The following is a 13,615-nucleotide window of genomic DNA, read 5'->3' on the forward strand; positions in this document are numbered from 1 at the left end:
ACTTGGAGTCAGGAAGACCTTATTTAAATGTAGCCTCAGGCACTTACTAGTTGTGTGGCCCTTGGGAAAGTCACTTTACCTTGTTTGAGTTAATTTTCTCACCTCTAAATTGAGCTGTAGAAAAGAATGGCAAAACATTCCAGTATCTTTGCCAAGAAAACCTAAGATATGGTCAGATATAGTCAGATATAACTGAAAAATAATTAAACAACAAAAGTATTTTGTATGCATTATTTCATTTAACTTTATAATCCTTTGAAATCTGTACTCAAGGCATTGAAAACCCCAGTTATAGATGTGGAAACTGAGGTTAAGTAGCTCATGATCATAGATTTAGTTAGCATCAGAGGTAGGATTTGAAATCACATCCAGGTCTATTATACCCCATTGTATTAATGGGATAAAATAAGATACAGATAAATCCACAAGATATTTTTGGTGGTTATATATATAATGGCAATTATATGACAGTTACATATTTTTGCCCTGGTATTCATTCCCTTAAGCATTGGTACAATGGAAAGAATTCTGGATTTGTACCCAGAGGATATGAGTTCAAATCTTGGCTTTGTGTCTCTGGTGTCATGACCTTGGGTATGATAGCCCTCTGAGTCTCAGTTTCCTTATCTATGAAACTAGGGAATTACAACATGATATTTAAAGTCCATTATAGTTTTAAATAAAGAGATGTAGAGAAGATATTTCCTAGTTTATAGGCAAGGGAGTGAAGAGAAAACAAGTCTATATTCTCCACCTTGGATTTCAATTTTTATTGATGGATACAAGAAGAAATGTGAAGGGATAGCTGCTAGGGACCTAAACCCATTCCGTTTTAGTAGCTTTTTTTTCTTGAAAAGACTATATCAGTCAAAAAAGTTATGGCTGAATGTAATGGAATATTATTGTTCTATAAAATATAATGAACAGGCTGATTTCAGAAAATCCTGAAAAGATTTGCATGAACTGATGCTCATGAAGTGACCAGAACCAGGAGAACATTGTATATAGTAACAACAATATTATATGATGATCAAGTATGAACTTGGTTCTTTTCAACAGTGAGGTGATTCAAGGCAATTCTAACAGACTTGTGATGGAAAGTGCCATTTGTATCCAGCGAGAGAACTATGGAGACTGAATGTGGTTGAAAACATAGTATTTGCACCTTTTTTGTTGTTTATTTGTTTGTTTGCTTGCTTGCTTTTTTCCTTTCTCATGCTTTTTTTTTCCTTTTGATCTGATTTTTTTTTTGTACAGCATAACAAATACAGAAATATGTTTAGAAGAAATGCACATGTTTAACATATCAGATTGCTTGCTGTCTTGGAGAAGGGGGAGGGAGGGAGAAAAGAAGAAAACTTTGGCACACAATTTTTACAAAAGTGAATGTTGAAAACTATTTTGCATGTATTTGGGAAAATAAGATGCTATTAAATTTTTTAAAAAAGAAAGAAAGGAAGGAAGGAAAAAGAAAAGACCATTATCTAGCTCCCTTTAGCATCCAGATCTCCATATCAAAGAGTAAGATCTAAATATATTCTATAATGTTGAAATGAAGCAGAATGAACCTTGAATTTTAATACAGTAACTTTCTGAAATCTTGAAAATTGCACTTCTAAATCATTTTCTAAGGCAATACAAAGGAAGATGAAGTATAACAGTCTCAAATGAGAAGTTTCAGATGTGTAAAGCAGGAATAATGGGCATTTCTCTGGGGTTTTTCTTAGGTTTTTATGAACACACTCAAATACCTGCAAAACTATGAATGCCTCTTAGATGTGGATATATGGAGACTTTTTGCAAATCTTGAAGAGTTAAGTCAGGTGAGGAAACGATGGGGGGAAAGAACTGACTCCAGGCAAAATGTGGCAAAAAGATAATTTGTTACAACTCATGGAAAGTACTTTAAGATTTCAAGCTTTTATCCATTCCAGTGGGCAGAATTTTAGCAAGTTAAATATGGGTATATTTCACAATTTCCTTCTTCCTCTGAAAATGTGTAGTTATGGTTGCAGGATATGGCTATCATAAGTGATTGGTTTTGTTTGATCTTTTTTCTTTGTTGCAAAAGCAGAACTATGGAGACAAGGAAGAGGAGAGAGATAAGTATATACAAAATGGCAGTTGTTAAAAAAAAAGTTATCACTAAAGGAAGAAAATACAAACAATATTTCATTATACATCATTATACAGGGATGACAAGCAATTCTCAATTTCTTTTAACAAAGCAACAGGGCTCAGTGCCAGAAGGCATAGCATCATGGATATGCTGGCAAATGTTTAACAACAAGCTTTCCAAAGGGGAAAAGTATTTTCCCTTTAAAAAAAAAAAAGTATTTTAAGATGTATTTTAAGTTTAATCTAAATTATTTATTTGTCATTTCCTTAACTCTAGAAAATCAATAAAACAATAAATCAAACCCTGACTTGTAGCATTAGCCAATTTTTGAAGTTTAGATGTTTACACTGAAAATTGAAGAATCAACTCTCGTAAGCCAATTGAAAAGGTGACCCAGCACATCACTGCATAGGATCACAAAGTTAAAGCTAGAAAGATACTTTTACAAAGTGAAGTTAAAATACATTCAATAATAACTTGCCCACAATTATACAGGGAGTAAGTATCTTGAGGCACCATCCTGACTCTATACGTAAAGCTCTAGCAGTTTGGACAGCTGCCTATGAGGGGCAACTAGGTATCTCAGTGAAGAGAGAATTGTACCTGGATCAGGAAAATCTGAGTTCAAATCCAGCCTCGGACACTTACTAGCCGTGTCACCCTGAGTAAGTCACTTAGCCCGGTTTGCTTCAGTTTCCTCATCTGTAAAATTAGCTGGAGAAGAAAATGGCAAAAAATTTTCCAGTATCTTTGCCAAGACAATCTCAAAGTTATCATATAGAGTCAGATGTGACAGAACAACAACAAGAATCTACTGTGTCAGATACTAGGAATGCAAAAACATAAATGAAATAGCTCCTGCCCTCAAGGAGCTTGCAGTCTCCATTGGAATATATAACATATGAAACTTTTATGTTGCTATGGACACAATAATATAAGTGACAATAATACATATGGATAAGCCACGAAATAAATAAATTAAGTCTTGCGATTGACAATGAGGTTTGATGCTAAGGAAACATTGGCTGGTTTTAGCCAACTTGGGTAGAGAGGATATGCCTGTCCAGCTGCCATCCCCATCATCTTGGAAAAGGGAAGATTTAGGAAAATAAGAAGGGAATAATTGGTGTTCATGTAATTCTATTTCATGAGATGGAATCCATTACACAAGACTACAAGTGTTAGCTACCCTTTTTCTTGAGCTTATTCCAAATCTCCTTATTTAAGTAACTAGAAATACATTCCAAAGACTGCCATTCCACATCAAAAAACTGTATTCCTAAGTGAATGCGCTTTAGATCTTTCACTTAAATCAATAAATAAACCACCAAAAGCACTGATGCCTATTGGTCCATTACAAGGAACCATCAAAAAGGTCACTTTCCTTCACTGAATTTATATTCCTCAAACCTGAGCTCAGGTCATGAGAAAATCAAGGTCATTGTCCATTCCTTTGTCTGCCAACAGGTCAGTTTTGGCTTTCTGAGCTGTTTTTTCAGCACCATCAAGGACTACATAAATTCATCTGGCTCTGCATCCTCCATGGATTTCATCTCTGTGCTGTCCAAGGTAAAATATCTGAGAGAGGTCTTGACATCCCCGACCCTCCTGCAATGGAGTCACCATGTACATCCTTCCCCTCTTTCCTGAGAATCATTTACATTCCTAGATTTTTTCCAGAGTAGGGGAAAAAATCACCCCATTCTCCCCAATAAAAACCACCAAATGTAATCTGCAGACAGACTTGCCTTCCCACTGTGTTCATCTTTAGGGTGTACTTTATTAACACACAAATCTGAGTGCCTAGGAAAAACATCCCCCAGTTTATGAAATGACTTCAGTTTTGAGCAATATTCAGGGCAAGAGTTTGAAGCTTACTAATTACATGGTTCACTCGGTCTTCTGAGAAAAGTGTCAGCTTCTCCCAGGGAAACCAAACAAAACTTAAAATCCATCACAGCCCCTGGTGATTCTGCTGTTGTGTCTAGTGTAGAGAGAAGAAAGAAAAAATTAGAAGAAAAAGGAACCATAGCTCTGTCTTTACAGATACTTTCATTTTTTCTGAACCAAATGCTGAGAATGTGCATATGTATACACACATACATACAATATAAGCAATATATACATACACATACAGGCACATTCATACAAACATGTGCACATACACACATATCCATAGTAATAATAGCTAGCAATTATGTAGTAATTTAAGGTTTGTGAAGCATTTTATACAGATATAGATATAGATAGATAGATAGATGAAAAAATACAAATAATCACATTTAATCCTCCCTTGTTCTAAGATTTTTTTTAAGGTTAATAAAAAATGAGGATTGATCATATCTGTATTTAGTGCAGGTAAGGAAAAAGGAATTCACATAAATAAGTCAAATACAGAAAGAAACTATAAGAGAGAGGAAGGAAGAAGGGAGGGAGGAAGAAGGGAAGGAGGAAGGAAGGGAAGGGAAGAAGGAAAGAGGGAAGAAAGGAACAGGGGAGAGAGGGAGGGTAGGAGGAAAGAAGGAAGGAAAGAAAGAAAAGGAAGGGAGACAGGGAGGAAGGAAGGAAGGAAAGAAGGAAGGAGGCAGAGTGGGAGGGAGGAAGGGAAAGAAAAAGAGAAGGAAGAAGGGAGGGAAGGAAAGAGGGAGGATAGGTGCTAGTTACTATCCTCATTTTTTCAGGTAAGGAAACGGAAGCAAAGAGATTATTTAAGTGATTTGCCCAGGATCTTGTAAATATAAATATCTGAGGTGGGTTTTGCCATCAGGCCTTCTTTACTCTTTGGTACTATTTACTTCTTGTAATGGGCTGAGGCTTGAGTTGAAGCATTAAGGCTAAATAGTAATTGGACCATACTCTATTAATATATATATATATACTTGGAGAAAGAATGGCCCCCGCCCACTCTTTGTGCAAGTCCTGATGTGTTGTATAGGAAATGATGATTTTGGTGGGTGGAGGCAGAGGGGTGGAGAGAGGAGCGGAAAGAGAGACTGCTGGCTGGCTTCTTGTCACAACTGTTCACATTGCTATCACGACCCCCCTTCACCTCCAATCCCCCATCACCTCCGATTCCCCTTCACCTTTGATCCTTCTTCACCTCCACTAAAAATAAAGATCAACGATTTTCCCGTAACCTGAATTCCTGACTCCGGCTGATTTTAAATATGCGGTCATCACAACTTCTTTACTCAGAACTTGGCCAACTTCACTCCCTGAGCATAACAAAAACTTAAATAAACATTTTCTAAGCAAATATCAGTTTTTCAACTGACTTTTTAAACTATTTGATTCTGTGGGTCAAGAAATATGGAGTGTTCTTTAGTCTGGGTTTGTCATTTAATTGCTAGGGAGAATTTTCAATAAGCAAGATGAGCCATTATTCTCCAACTTGCAGTCTAGAAAGTTGCACAAGTCATTGAGAGGAGACATGTGTTATCCAGAGTCACATACCCAGGTCTTCCTGATCCTGAGGCCAGATCTATATGATGCTGCCTTCCCACTGTCATGTATTGTTTGCTCATGGAACTTCTATAATTCTATATTTTACTCTTACAGCATTTCCGAGGACGCCTCTGTCAGAGCCACCAGATTTACTGCCTTAATTACACCTCCGCCATCTTCTATCTCGAGAGCTTAAGACAGAGATAAGATTTTGGAATCTATTTAAAGGTGATGTGAGCCTTAACTTTTCTTTCTGAATTTTCCTCCCTTGTTCTAAGATTTTTTTAAGGTTAATAAAAAATGAGGATTGATCATATCTGTATTTAGTGCAGGTGAGGAAAAAGGAATTCACATAAATAAGTCAAATACAGAAAGAAACTATAAGAGAGAGGAAGGGGGGGAAAGGAAGGAAGGAAGGAGGAAGGAAGGAAGGAAGGGAGAGAGGGAAGGAGGGAAGGAAGGAAGAAGGGAGGGGGGAAGAAGGAAGGGGGAAGAAAGGGAAGGGAAGAAGGAAGGAGGGAAGAAAGGAACAGGGGAGAGAGGGAGAGTAGGAGGAAAGAAGGAAGGAAAGAAAGAAAAGGAAGGGAGACAGAGAGGGAGGAAGGAAGGAAGGAAGAAGGAAGGAGGCAGAGAGGGAGGGAGGAAGGGAAAGAAAAAGAGAAGGAGGAAGGGAGGGAAGGAAGGAGGGAGGAAGAAAGAAAGGGAAGAAGAGAGGAAGGGAGGGAAGGAGGAAAGAAGGAAGGAAGGAAGAAGGAAGAATTTCAGGGAATGGAGAAAATATAATCCAAAATGTCTCCTAAATTGTGGATTGCAATCTCTCTCCCCTCCCTTTCCTTCTCTTCCCTTTCCTCTTCTTTTTCTCCTTTTCCTATCTCTTTCCCTCCCCAGTAAGTCAGTAAGTTGAACCTTAACTTAAATCCAGGTTTTTTACTCCAAATCTTAAGCAAGTAGTATATTGTGTAGTTTAGAGTAGATCTTTATTTAATGCAGTTGATTGAACTGTCTGATTTTGCTCCTTTGGAATGTCCTACATAAGTTTCAGGAATATTTGGGAATTATGGGCAGGAAGGTGGAAGAAGAAGCCAAAACTAAATCTTGGGATAGAGTCATATAGATCATGTGGTAAAGACAGAGCTATGCAGTGAGAACCAAGGTCTAGGGGCCTTGCTTTCCTAGGTTCCTTACAGCTCAAATCTCACCTTCTTCGCCGAGAGGCCTCTAGTCTCCCTGATGGCTAGTGCCTTTCCCTCAGCTTCTCTTCCATCTTCTCTGTCTATACCTTGTATGTGTATAGTTTGCTTTATTTATTTGTTTGCATGCTGTCTCCCTCATTAGAAAGACTATGTGCTTTCTTTATATCCTCAGTACTCAGTATAACGCTCAACACCTTGTAAGTATTTCATAAATGTTTATTGCCTGATAGGATGTCCAAAAGGGTGGGTTTGAAGAGGCAAATGCTTCCTAGTCTTGTCTGGGCAACTGGATACTGGGATCCCAGAAGAACAGAGATTAGGAAAGGAAAAAACCAGGAAATGCTAAAGCCAAAATAAAGTGACGGGGTAAGGACCTGGTCTTAGGGTCTTCTCACTCTCTTCCTTCCCTATTTGCTTTTCCAACTATGGGTTCCAGAGCATTAGGGGAAGATTGTTTCCTATTAATAATGATTAAACTTTGTGGAATAGTGGACCTTTTAAGGGCAACTAGATGGCACAGTAGATAGAGTATTGAACCTAGAGTCAGAAAAACTCACTTCCTGAGTTCAAATAGAGCCTGGACACTTATTAGCTATGTGACTTTGGACAAGCCACCTAACCCTATTTACCTCATTTTTTCATCTGTAAGATGGACTAGAGAAGGAAGTGGCAAACCACTCGGTATCTAGCTGTGTGATTTTGAGCAAGTCACTTCATCCTATTTGCCTCCGTTTCCTCATCCATAAAATGGACTGGAGAAGGAAATGGCAGACCACTCCAGTATCTTTACCAAGAAAACTCCAAATAAGGTCATAAAGAACCAATCATGATTAAAACAAAAGTGCTGAAACGACATTCTCTGGCTTCCTTTCGCCATGTTTGTCTCTCTAAGTCTGTAGAGTGGTTTGCCAAGGCTGGGTCAAAGATCTTTTGTTGGGTTTTGTTCTGGGAGTGGGAATAGAGGTGGGGAGGGGAAGGCAGATAGGAGGAGGAATGATCCAAAGCTTTCCAGAAAAAAAACAACCCTTCCCTGCAGCTGCAAGAAAGCCTTTGCCAAAAAATCACCTTGGAGACTTGGTGGGAGGGAGGGAGAAAGTCTTCTGCTGTTTGTTGAGCTATTGATGTACTGAGAAACCCTCAGTGGATTCATGGGGTGACAAGAGCGAGACCTTGGGAGAAGAAACCTGACCTTTCCTTCCTTCAAATTTGCAGCATTTCAAGAACTTGACAGCTCCCACCAAGACCATTAGAGTTTCCCAAATTAGAAATGACATCATCTTGCTGACAAAATTCTCCCCTTGGTTTGGCTGCTAGACTGCAGTATTTGTTCAAAACTCAATCCTTCAAGCCAGGGGTGAGACTCATTGAACAAACTCCCCATCTTTAATAATATCCAAATCTCCTTGAAAGCTAGCTTGTCTAGGGTCTTCAAGGATTGTGGATCATAGGGTCTCTGAGAGGCTATCAAGTCCAGTTGAATCCAGGGCATCTGGCTCTGAATCCAGGGCATCTGGTTCTGAATCCAGCACTCGTTACATTTTATTTGTTTCTTTCAGGAGAGGGAAGCCCAAAGCTAATGACAGTATTAAAAGATGGCTTCTTGATTCCCCATCCATAGAATTTTAGAGAAGGTGGTGTTTGTCTTTCATTCTCAAAGAGGACCAGGACATCAGAGAGATGAAGCCATGACATGCAAGTGAATTGGATTTAAGTGAGAAAGGGCTGGGCAAAGTCTCACTATCCCCTCCAGAGGCATCTGGTCCAGTGGCCAGATGTAATTCAAGAAGACTGAAGATGGCCCTGGATGAAATGGGAAACCTTGGTCTTTTTAAGCTAAGGTCTTCAAGAGGTCTCAGTCTGACTGAGGTTGTACCCATTTAGTGATTAAGGCAAGGTAGCAATTGAAGTAAAGGATCTCCTCTTTTACCTTGTAAAAAAAAAATCTAAGTAAATAAATCTAGGAAGAAAAGATCCTTAGGATTTCTGGCCAGAGCAGAAATGGTTATTATTTATATCCAATCTGAGCTGAGGAAGAAGGAAATATAACAAGATAATGGGTAATACTACCAATATGAACTAGAGAGTTATCAATAGAAGTATCACAAAAGGGATGAATGGGATTCAAACCCTGCCTCTGACACTTATTAATATGTCTTAGGGTCGGTAACCATTCTCGGTTATCAGTTAACATTTCTATAAAACAGGAATGAAAATAATACCCATTAAGTGCTTTGTATACTTTAGAGTGCTGGCCTGGAGTCAGGAAGCCTTGAATTCAAACCCAGCCTTAGCTATTTAGTAGCTGTATGAGCCTGGACAATTCACTTAAATCTGTTTGCCACAGTTTCCTCTTCTGTAAAATGAGCTGGAGAAAAATAATGACAAACCATTCCAGTGTCTATCAAAAAAACAAAAAACCCAAATGAGGTTTTAGTCATACATGACTAAAAATGACTGAACAACAACAGGATGAAAAAACCAAAGTCATTTGTTTACATCCATCATGAAGGATTAATTTATGTGAACTCTGCATTTGTAGCCAATGTGGGGATCTGAGCCCATCTTGGATTTCATCACTGAGGGATGTATTGCTCTTGGTCTCCCATTTCTCTTACTTCCTCTTAGTTTCTTTTGTGGTCTTTTAAGACTATCTAGTTTTCTCCACTGTGACCCTATCTCCCCTAGTACTGATGCTTTCCCTCCGATTTCCTTCCATCTACTTATTCATTCATTTGTTTGTTTATTTACATGTTGTTGCCCCCATTAGAATGTAAGCTTCTTGAGGGAGAGGAATATTTTGTTTTTGTTCCTACTCTCTTTTTATACCTGGCAAACAGCAAAGGGCCAAATGATGTAGGTCCAAGAAAGCATTTTTGCCTTATTTTAAGACAAACAAATTGGGACAGATGAATATTCATTCTCATATTTGATTTAAATACCAATTCATTAGTCCTATATCCTAAGCCTTGTCCCTAGAACATGAAGAATCAAGGCTATGATCCAAGGTCATGTATTCTGAGGACTTAATCATTTGCTTCAGGAAATGACCACAGCTACAAGGGGACTCACGAAGAGACTAACTCAATTTGACTCAACTAAAATTCACTCAGCGATCATTGTGTGTTTGCAAGGCAGTTGGTGACTTATAGGTGCAGTGAATAAAACCTAGAAACTTCCTCTGTTCCCTTTCCATCAATGCGGACTGGAAAGAGCTTCTTCCAGGTATGTCCAGACGGGGAAAGCATGTTCTGATCAGCCACCTTCCTGCTTTGTGCTCTGCAGTGGTGTGAGAAGCATGACCAATGCAAACGACTTCACCTCTCCGAATTGCTGGTAACTCCCCTGCACCGATTGACCAGGTACCCGATGCTCCTGAAAAACATTTGGAAAAGGAGTATCGATGCTAGGGAGAAAATTACCCTCTACTCTCTCAAGGAAAAAGTGGAGAAGGCTATCCGTAAGTACCAGGGACTTGTACAGAAAGCTATTTGACTTGTGAAGGTCTAGGAGGAATAGAATTACCATGGAAGCAACACTATATTTAGAATAAGCAGACCTGCATAAAAATTCTGACTCTATTATTTACTCTCTATGTGACTTTAAGCAAATCACATCCCTCTGGACCTCAGTTTCCCTCTCTATAAAATAGCCTTTGAAATCCTTTCCCATTTTAAAGCTATGATTTTGACTACTAAGGGCCTCCATTTCCCCCTCTGTAAAATTAAAGTATTGGACTAGATGGTGTTTTAAGTCTGAAAGAAATAATTGTCAAATAACCAATTATTAAGGAAGTCCAGGATTGTCGGGTTTTTTTTTCCTTTTTCCTATTTTCTCATTCAAAGTCCAGTCTTTTAAGATCTCTGATCTTGCTCAAAATTTTAACCCACCTAGACCATCTTATCTAGATGGATTTGTTGCCCACTCAACTAGAAAAATGTTACAAAGAATTTAATCTGTTTGAATTCTAGCCCATATAATCTACTCAAGTTTGGAGGGTTGAAGAGGGAGGAGGTGTAGATATCTTGTCTAGATTAAAGCATCTTAAATTGTGGGTCACTAAAACATATGGGGTCGCTTAACTGAGTGTAGGGGTCATAAAATTATGACTTATTTTCAGTAAATGTTTGATTTGTATACTTATTTTTTATACCTATATACTAGGGGTGGGTAAAAATTACCTAGTTGAAAAAAAGTAAGAAGTTCTGGTATAGATTGCCTAAAGCTGGAGGTAGTCTGAGAGTAACTGATACAATCAAAATCCTGGTCCACCGGGCCCTCATTAAAATAGGTACATTTCTCATTATAATATTCATTCTTCTAATTAATTGTTAACCAATCAATTGATTGCTACTAATTGGGAAAACTCATTCTTCCAAGGGCATATAAGCATCAAGAAGCCACTATGATCCATCTTTGGTTTAGGAGCCAAATGACTTTTTTTTTAATCTTCTAGCCATAATTAATAAAAAGGATTGTTAATTATTCAGAAAATATATCTCCCAAACTTTTCATTCATCACAAGACCCTTCTCACCTTAACTTTATGACTTTGACAACTACAGAGTTCAATTTCCTCTTGTCTAAAATGAAGCAGCTGAACTGGATGGTCTTTGAGCTCCTTTTCCATGATTTTGAATTCAATGAATTCAGTTTCTTCATGTGTAATATGAAGGGGTTGGATTTGAAGACCTCTGAGTTTCCTTCTCCCTCTAGAGCTGTGATTCAATGGATTTCAGATAGCATTTCTTCTGTTTTTCAGAGGAAATAACAGAAACTTAGAGAGACAAAGAGAGTAAGTGATTGAGGGATGATCGGAATCCAGTTCTCCCCGATTCCAAGCCCAGAACTCAATATTCATGGCTACTCTCTAAGACAGGAAACTCGATCCTGATTCTTGAATTCACCTTCCCTAGAAGACAAAGCCAGTGACTTGAGGTCATTTCAAACAAGGGAATTCCTTGGAGCTAGGAAACTTGGACGAAAGTTTGATCTCCTTATGAATCAAAGATGCTCAAAACAATGGGTCTGAGTCACATCCTCTCTAACCTCATAAGAACTCAGGCATTGCATTACTCAGATGATCTGATTGCCCAGCTCAGATTTTCAGATGTGAATGAAGGCAGGAAAAGCATCACTTCCCAGAGGATTGAAGGTACTTTGTTTATAACTTCCAAGTGAAAATCTTGCAAAGCCAGTAATGATCAACAACTCTTCCTGAGGATATAGCCTGATTTGTCATTTTGCTTAGGTCACTAAAACCCAGCACTGACATGCCAACAATTTCAAATCCTCTTTTACCTTGACTAAAATCTCTGGATATGAACTAATCATCCAAGAAACCTAAATCCCTCTGTAAACTAAACCTGCTCTCCTTTTTCAGATTACATTCCCCTCTCTGCATTTATACTCCAAACTCAACTTCTTTCCTACCTATAAACATATCTCTTGGCAGGGACTCTGTCAGATAAGACTTAGCTAAGTCTAAGCACAGTAGGTACATAGTTGTCACTTAATAAATGCTTATTTATTGACTAATGGTATCTAAAGCTTAGCACGGTATCTGGCACATAGTAGGTACTTAATAAATGTATATTGTTTAGCTAATGATGTCTAAAGCTTAGTATAATGTCTGGCACATAATAGGTACTTAATAAAATAAATAAAAATTGATTGATTGACTAATGCTGTGTCTGAAGCTTAGAACAGTCCTAGCACTTAAATGCATATTGATTGATCAACTACTATTGTGACTAAAGCTTAGCATAGTGCAGGCACATAGTAGGCATTTAATAAATGCATATTGATTGACTACTATTGTATCTAAGACTTAGTACAGTTCCTGGCACATAGAAGGTACTTAATAAATGCATATTGATTGATTGACTACTATTGTGTCTAAGGCTTAGCACAGTACCTGGCACATAGTTGTCACTTAATAAATATATACTGATTGACTCAATCATATGTGTAAGAACATAGTTAGACACAGGTGAGCATAGCTCCTTATGCTTTTTTTTTCCTTCTGGAGGCAATCGGGGTTAAGTGGTTTGTCCAGGTTCACACAGCTGGTATATGTTTGAGGCTGAATTTGAATTCAGGTCCTCCTGATCCTGGTGCTCTCTCCACTGCTCCACCCAGCAGCCCTATTATGTTTCTGTTGATCATGGTATCAGTCCCAGTGTGATGCTTGAGGGAATGTATCTAGTTCTTCCGATCTAGACTGTCTTAGGCATCTAGAAAATTAGGGGCAGACCGCGGGCATTTTGGATTTCCTTCACAGGCTAACTGAACAATATTTTGGAGTCTGATTCTTTTTGTACAGCAAAATAATGGTTTGGACATGTATACTTATTTTGTATTTAATTTATATTCTGATATATTTAACATGTATTGGTCATCCTGCCATCTAGGGAGGGGGTGGGGGGGAAAGAGGGGAAAAATTGGAACAAAAGGTTTGGCAATTGTCAATGCTGTAAAATTACCCATGCATATAACTTGTAAATAAAAAGCTATTAAAATTTTTAAAAATACAAAGTCAAAACAAAAAAAGAAAAAGAAAATTAGGAGCAGAAAAGTGGCTAAAATTTAGGAAGGTTCAAATCTGACTTTAGACACTAACTGTATGACCCTGGATAAGTCATTTAACCCCATGTGCCTCAGTTTCCTCATCTGTAAAATGAGCTGGAGAAGGAAACGGTAAATGTCTCCTGCGTAATTGCCAAGAAAACCCCAAATGGGATTACAAAGAATTGGACATGACTGAGATAACAACAACTAAGAAGTTATACCAACAGTGAGAAATTTTGTCCCTTGAGCCAATTAACTGTTAGAAAAAGTTTTAATATCTTTATATGGAAAAA

At 38.1% G+C, this 13,615-nt stretch overlaps 1 protein-coding gene across 1 annotated transcript in view; it reads left to right on the forward strand.

Annotated features, from left to right (window-relative positions):
• The window catches only part of PLEKHG7 (pleckstrin homology and RhoGEF domain containing G7), an 86,260-nt gene that overhangs the window by 43,860 nt on the left and 28,785 nt on the right, over positions 1-13,615 (forward strand). Inside the window, 4 exon segments of the mRNA XM_051962500.1 lie at positions 1,728-1,823; positions 3,587-3,688; positions 5,678-5,791; positions 10,039-10,213. Coding sequence (XP_051818460.1) covers positions 1,728-1,823; positions 3,587-3,688; positions 5,678-5,791; positions 10,039-10,213 — 487 coding nt within the window.

This window comes from Antechinus flavipes, chromosome 5, assembly GCF_016432865.1.
Source record: "Antechinus flavipes isolate AdamAnt ecotype Samford, QLD, Australia chromosome 5, AdamAnt_v2, whole genome shotgun sequence".
Lineage (NCBI taxonomy): Eukaryota > Metazoa > Chordata > Mammalia > Dasyuromorphia > Dasyuridae > Antechinus > Antechinus flavipes.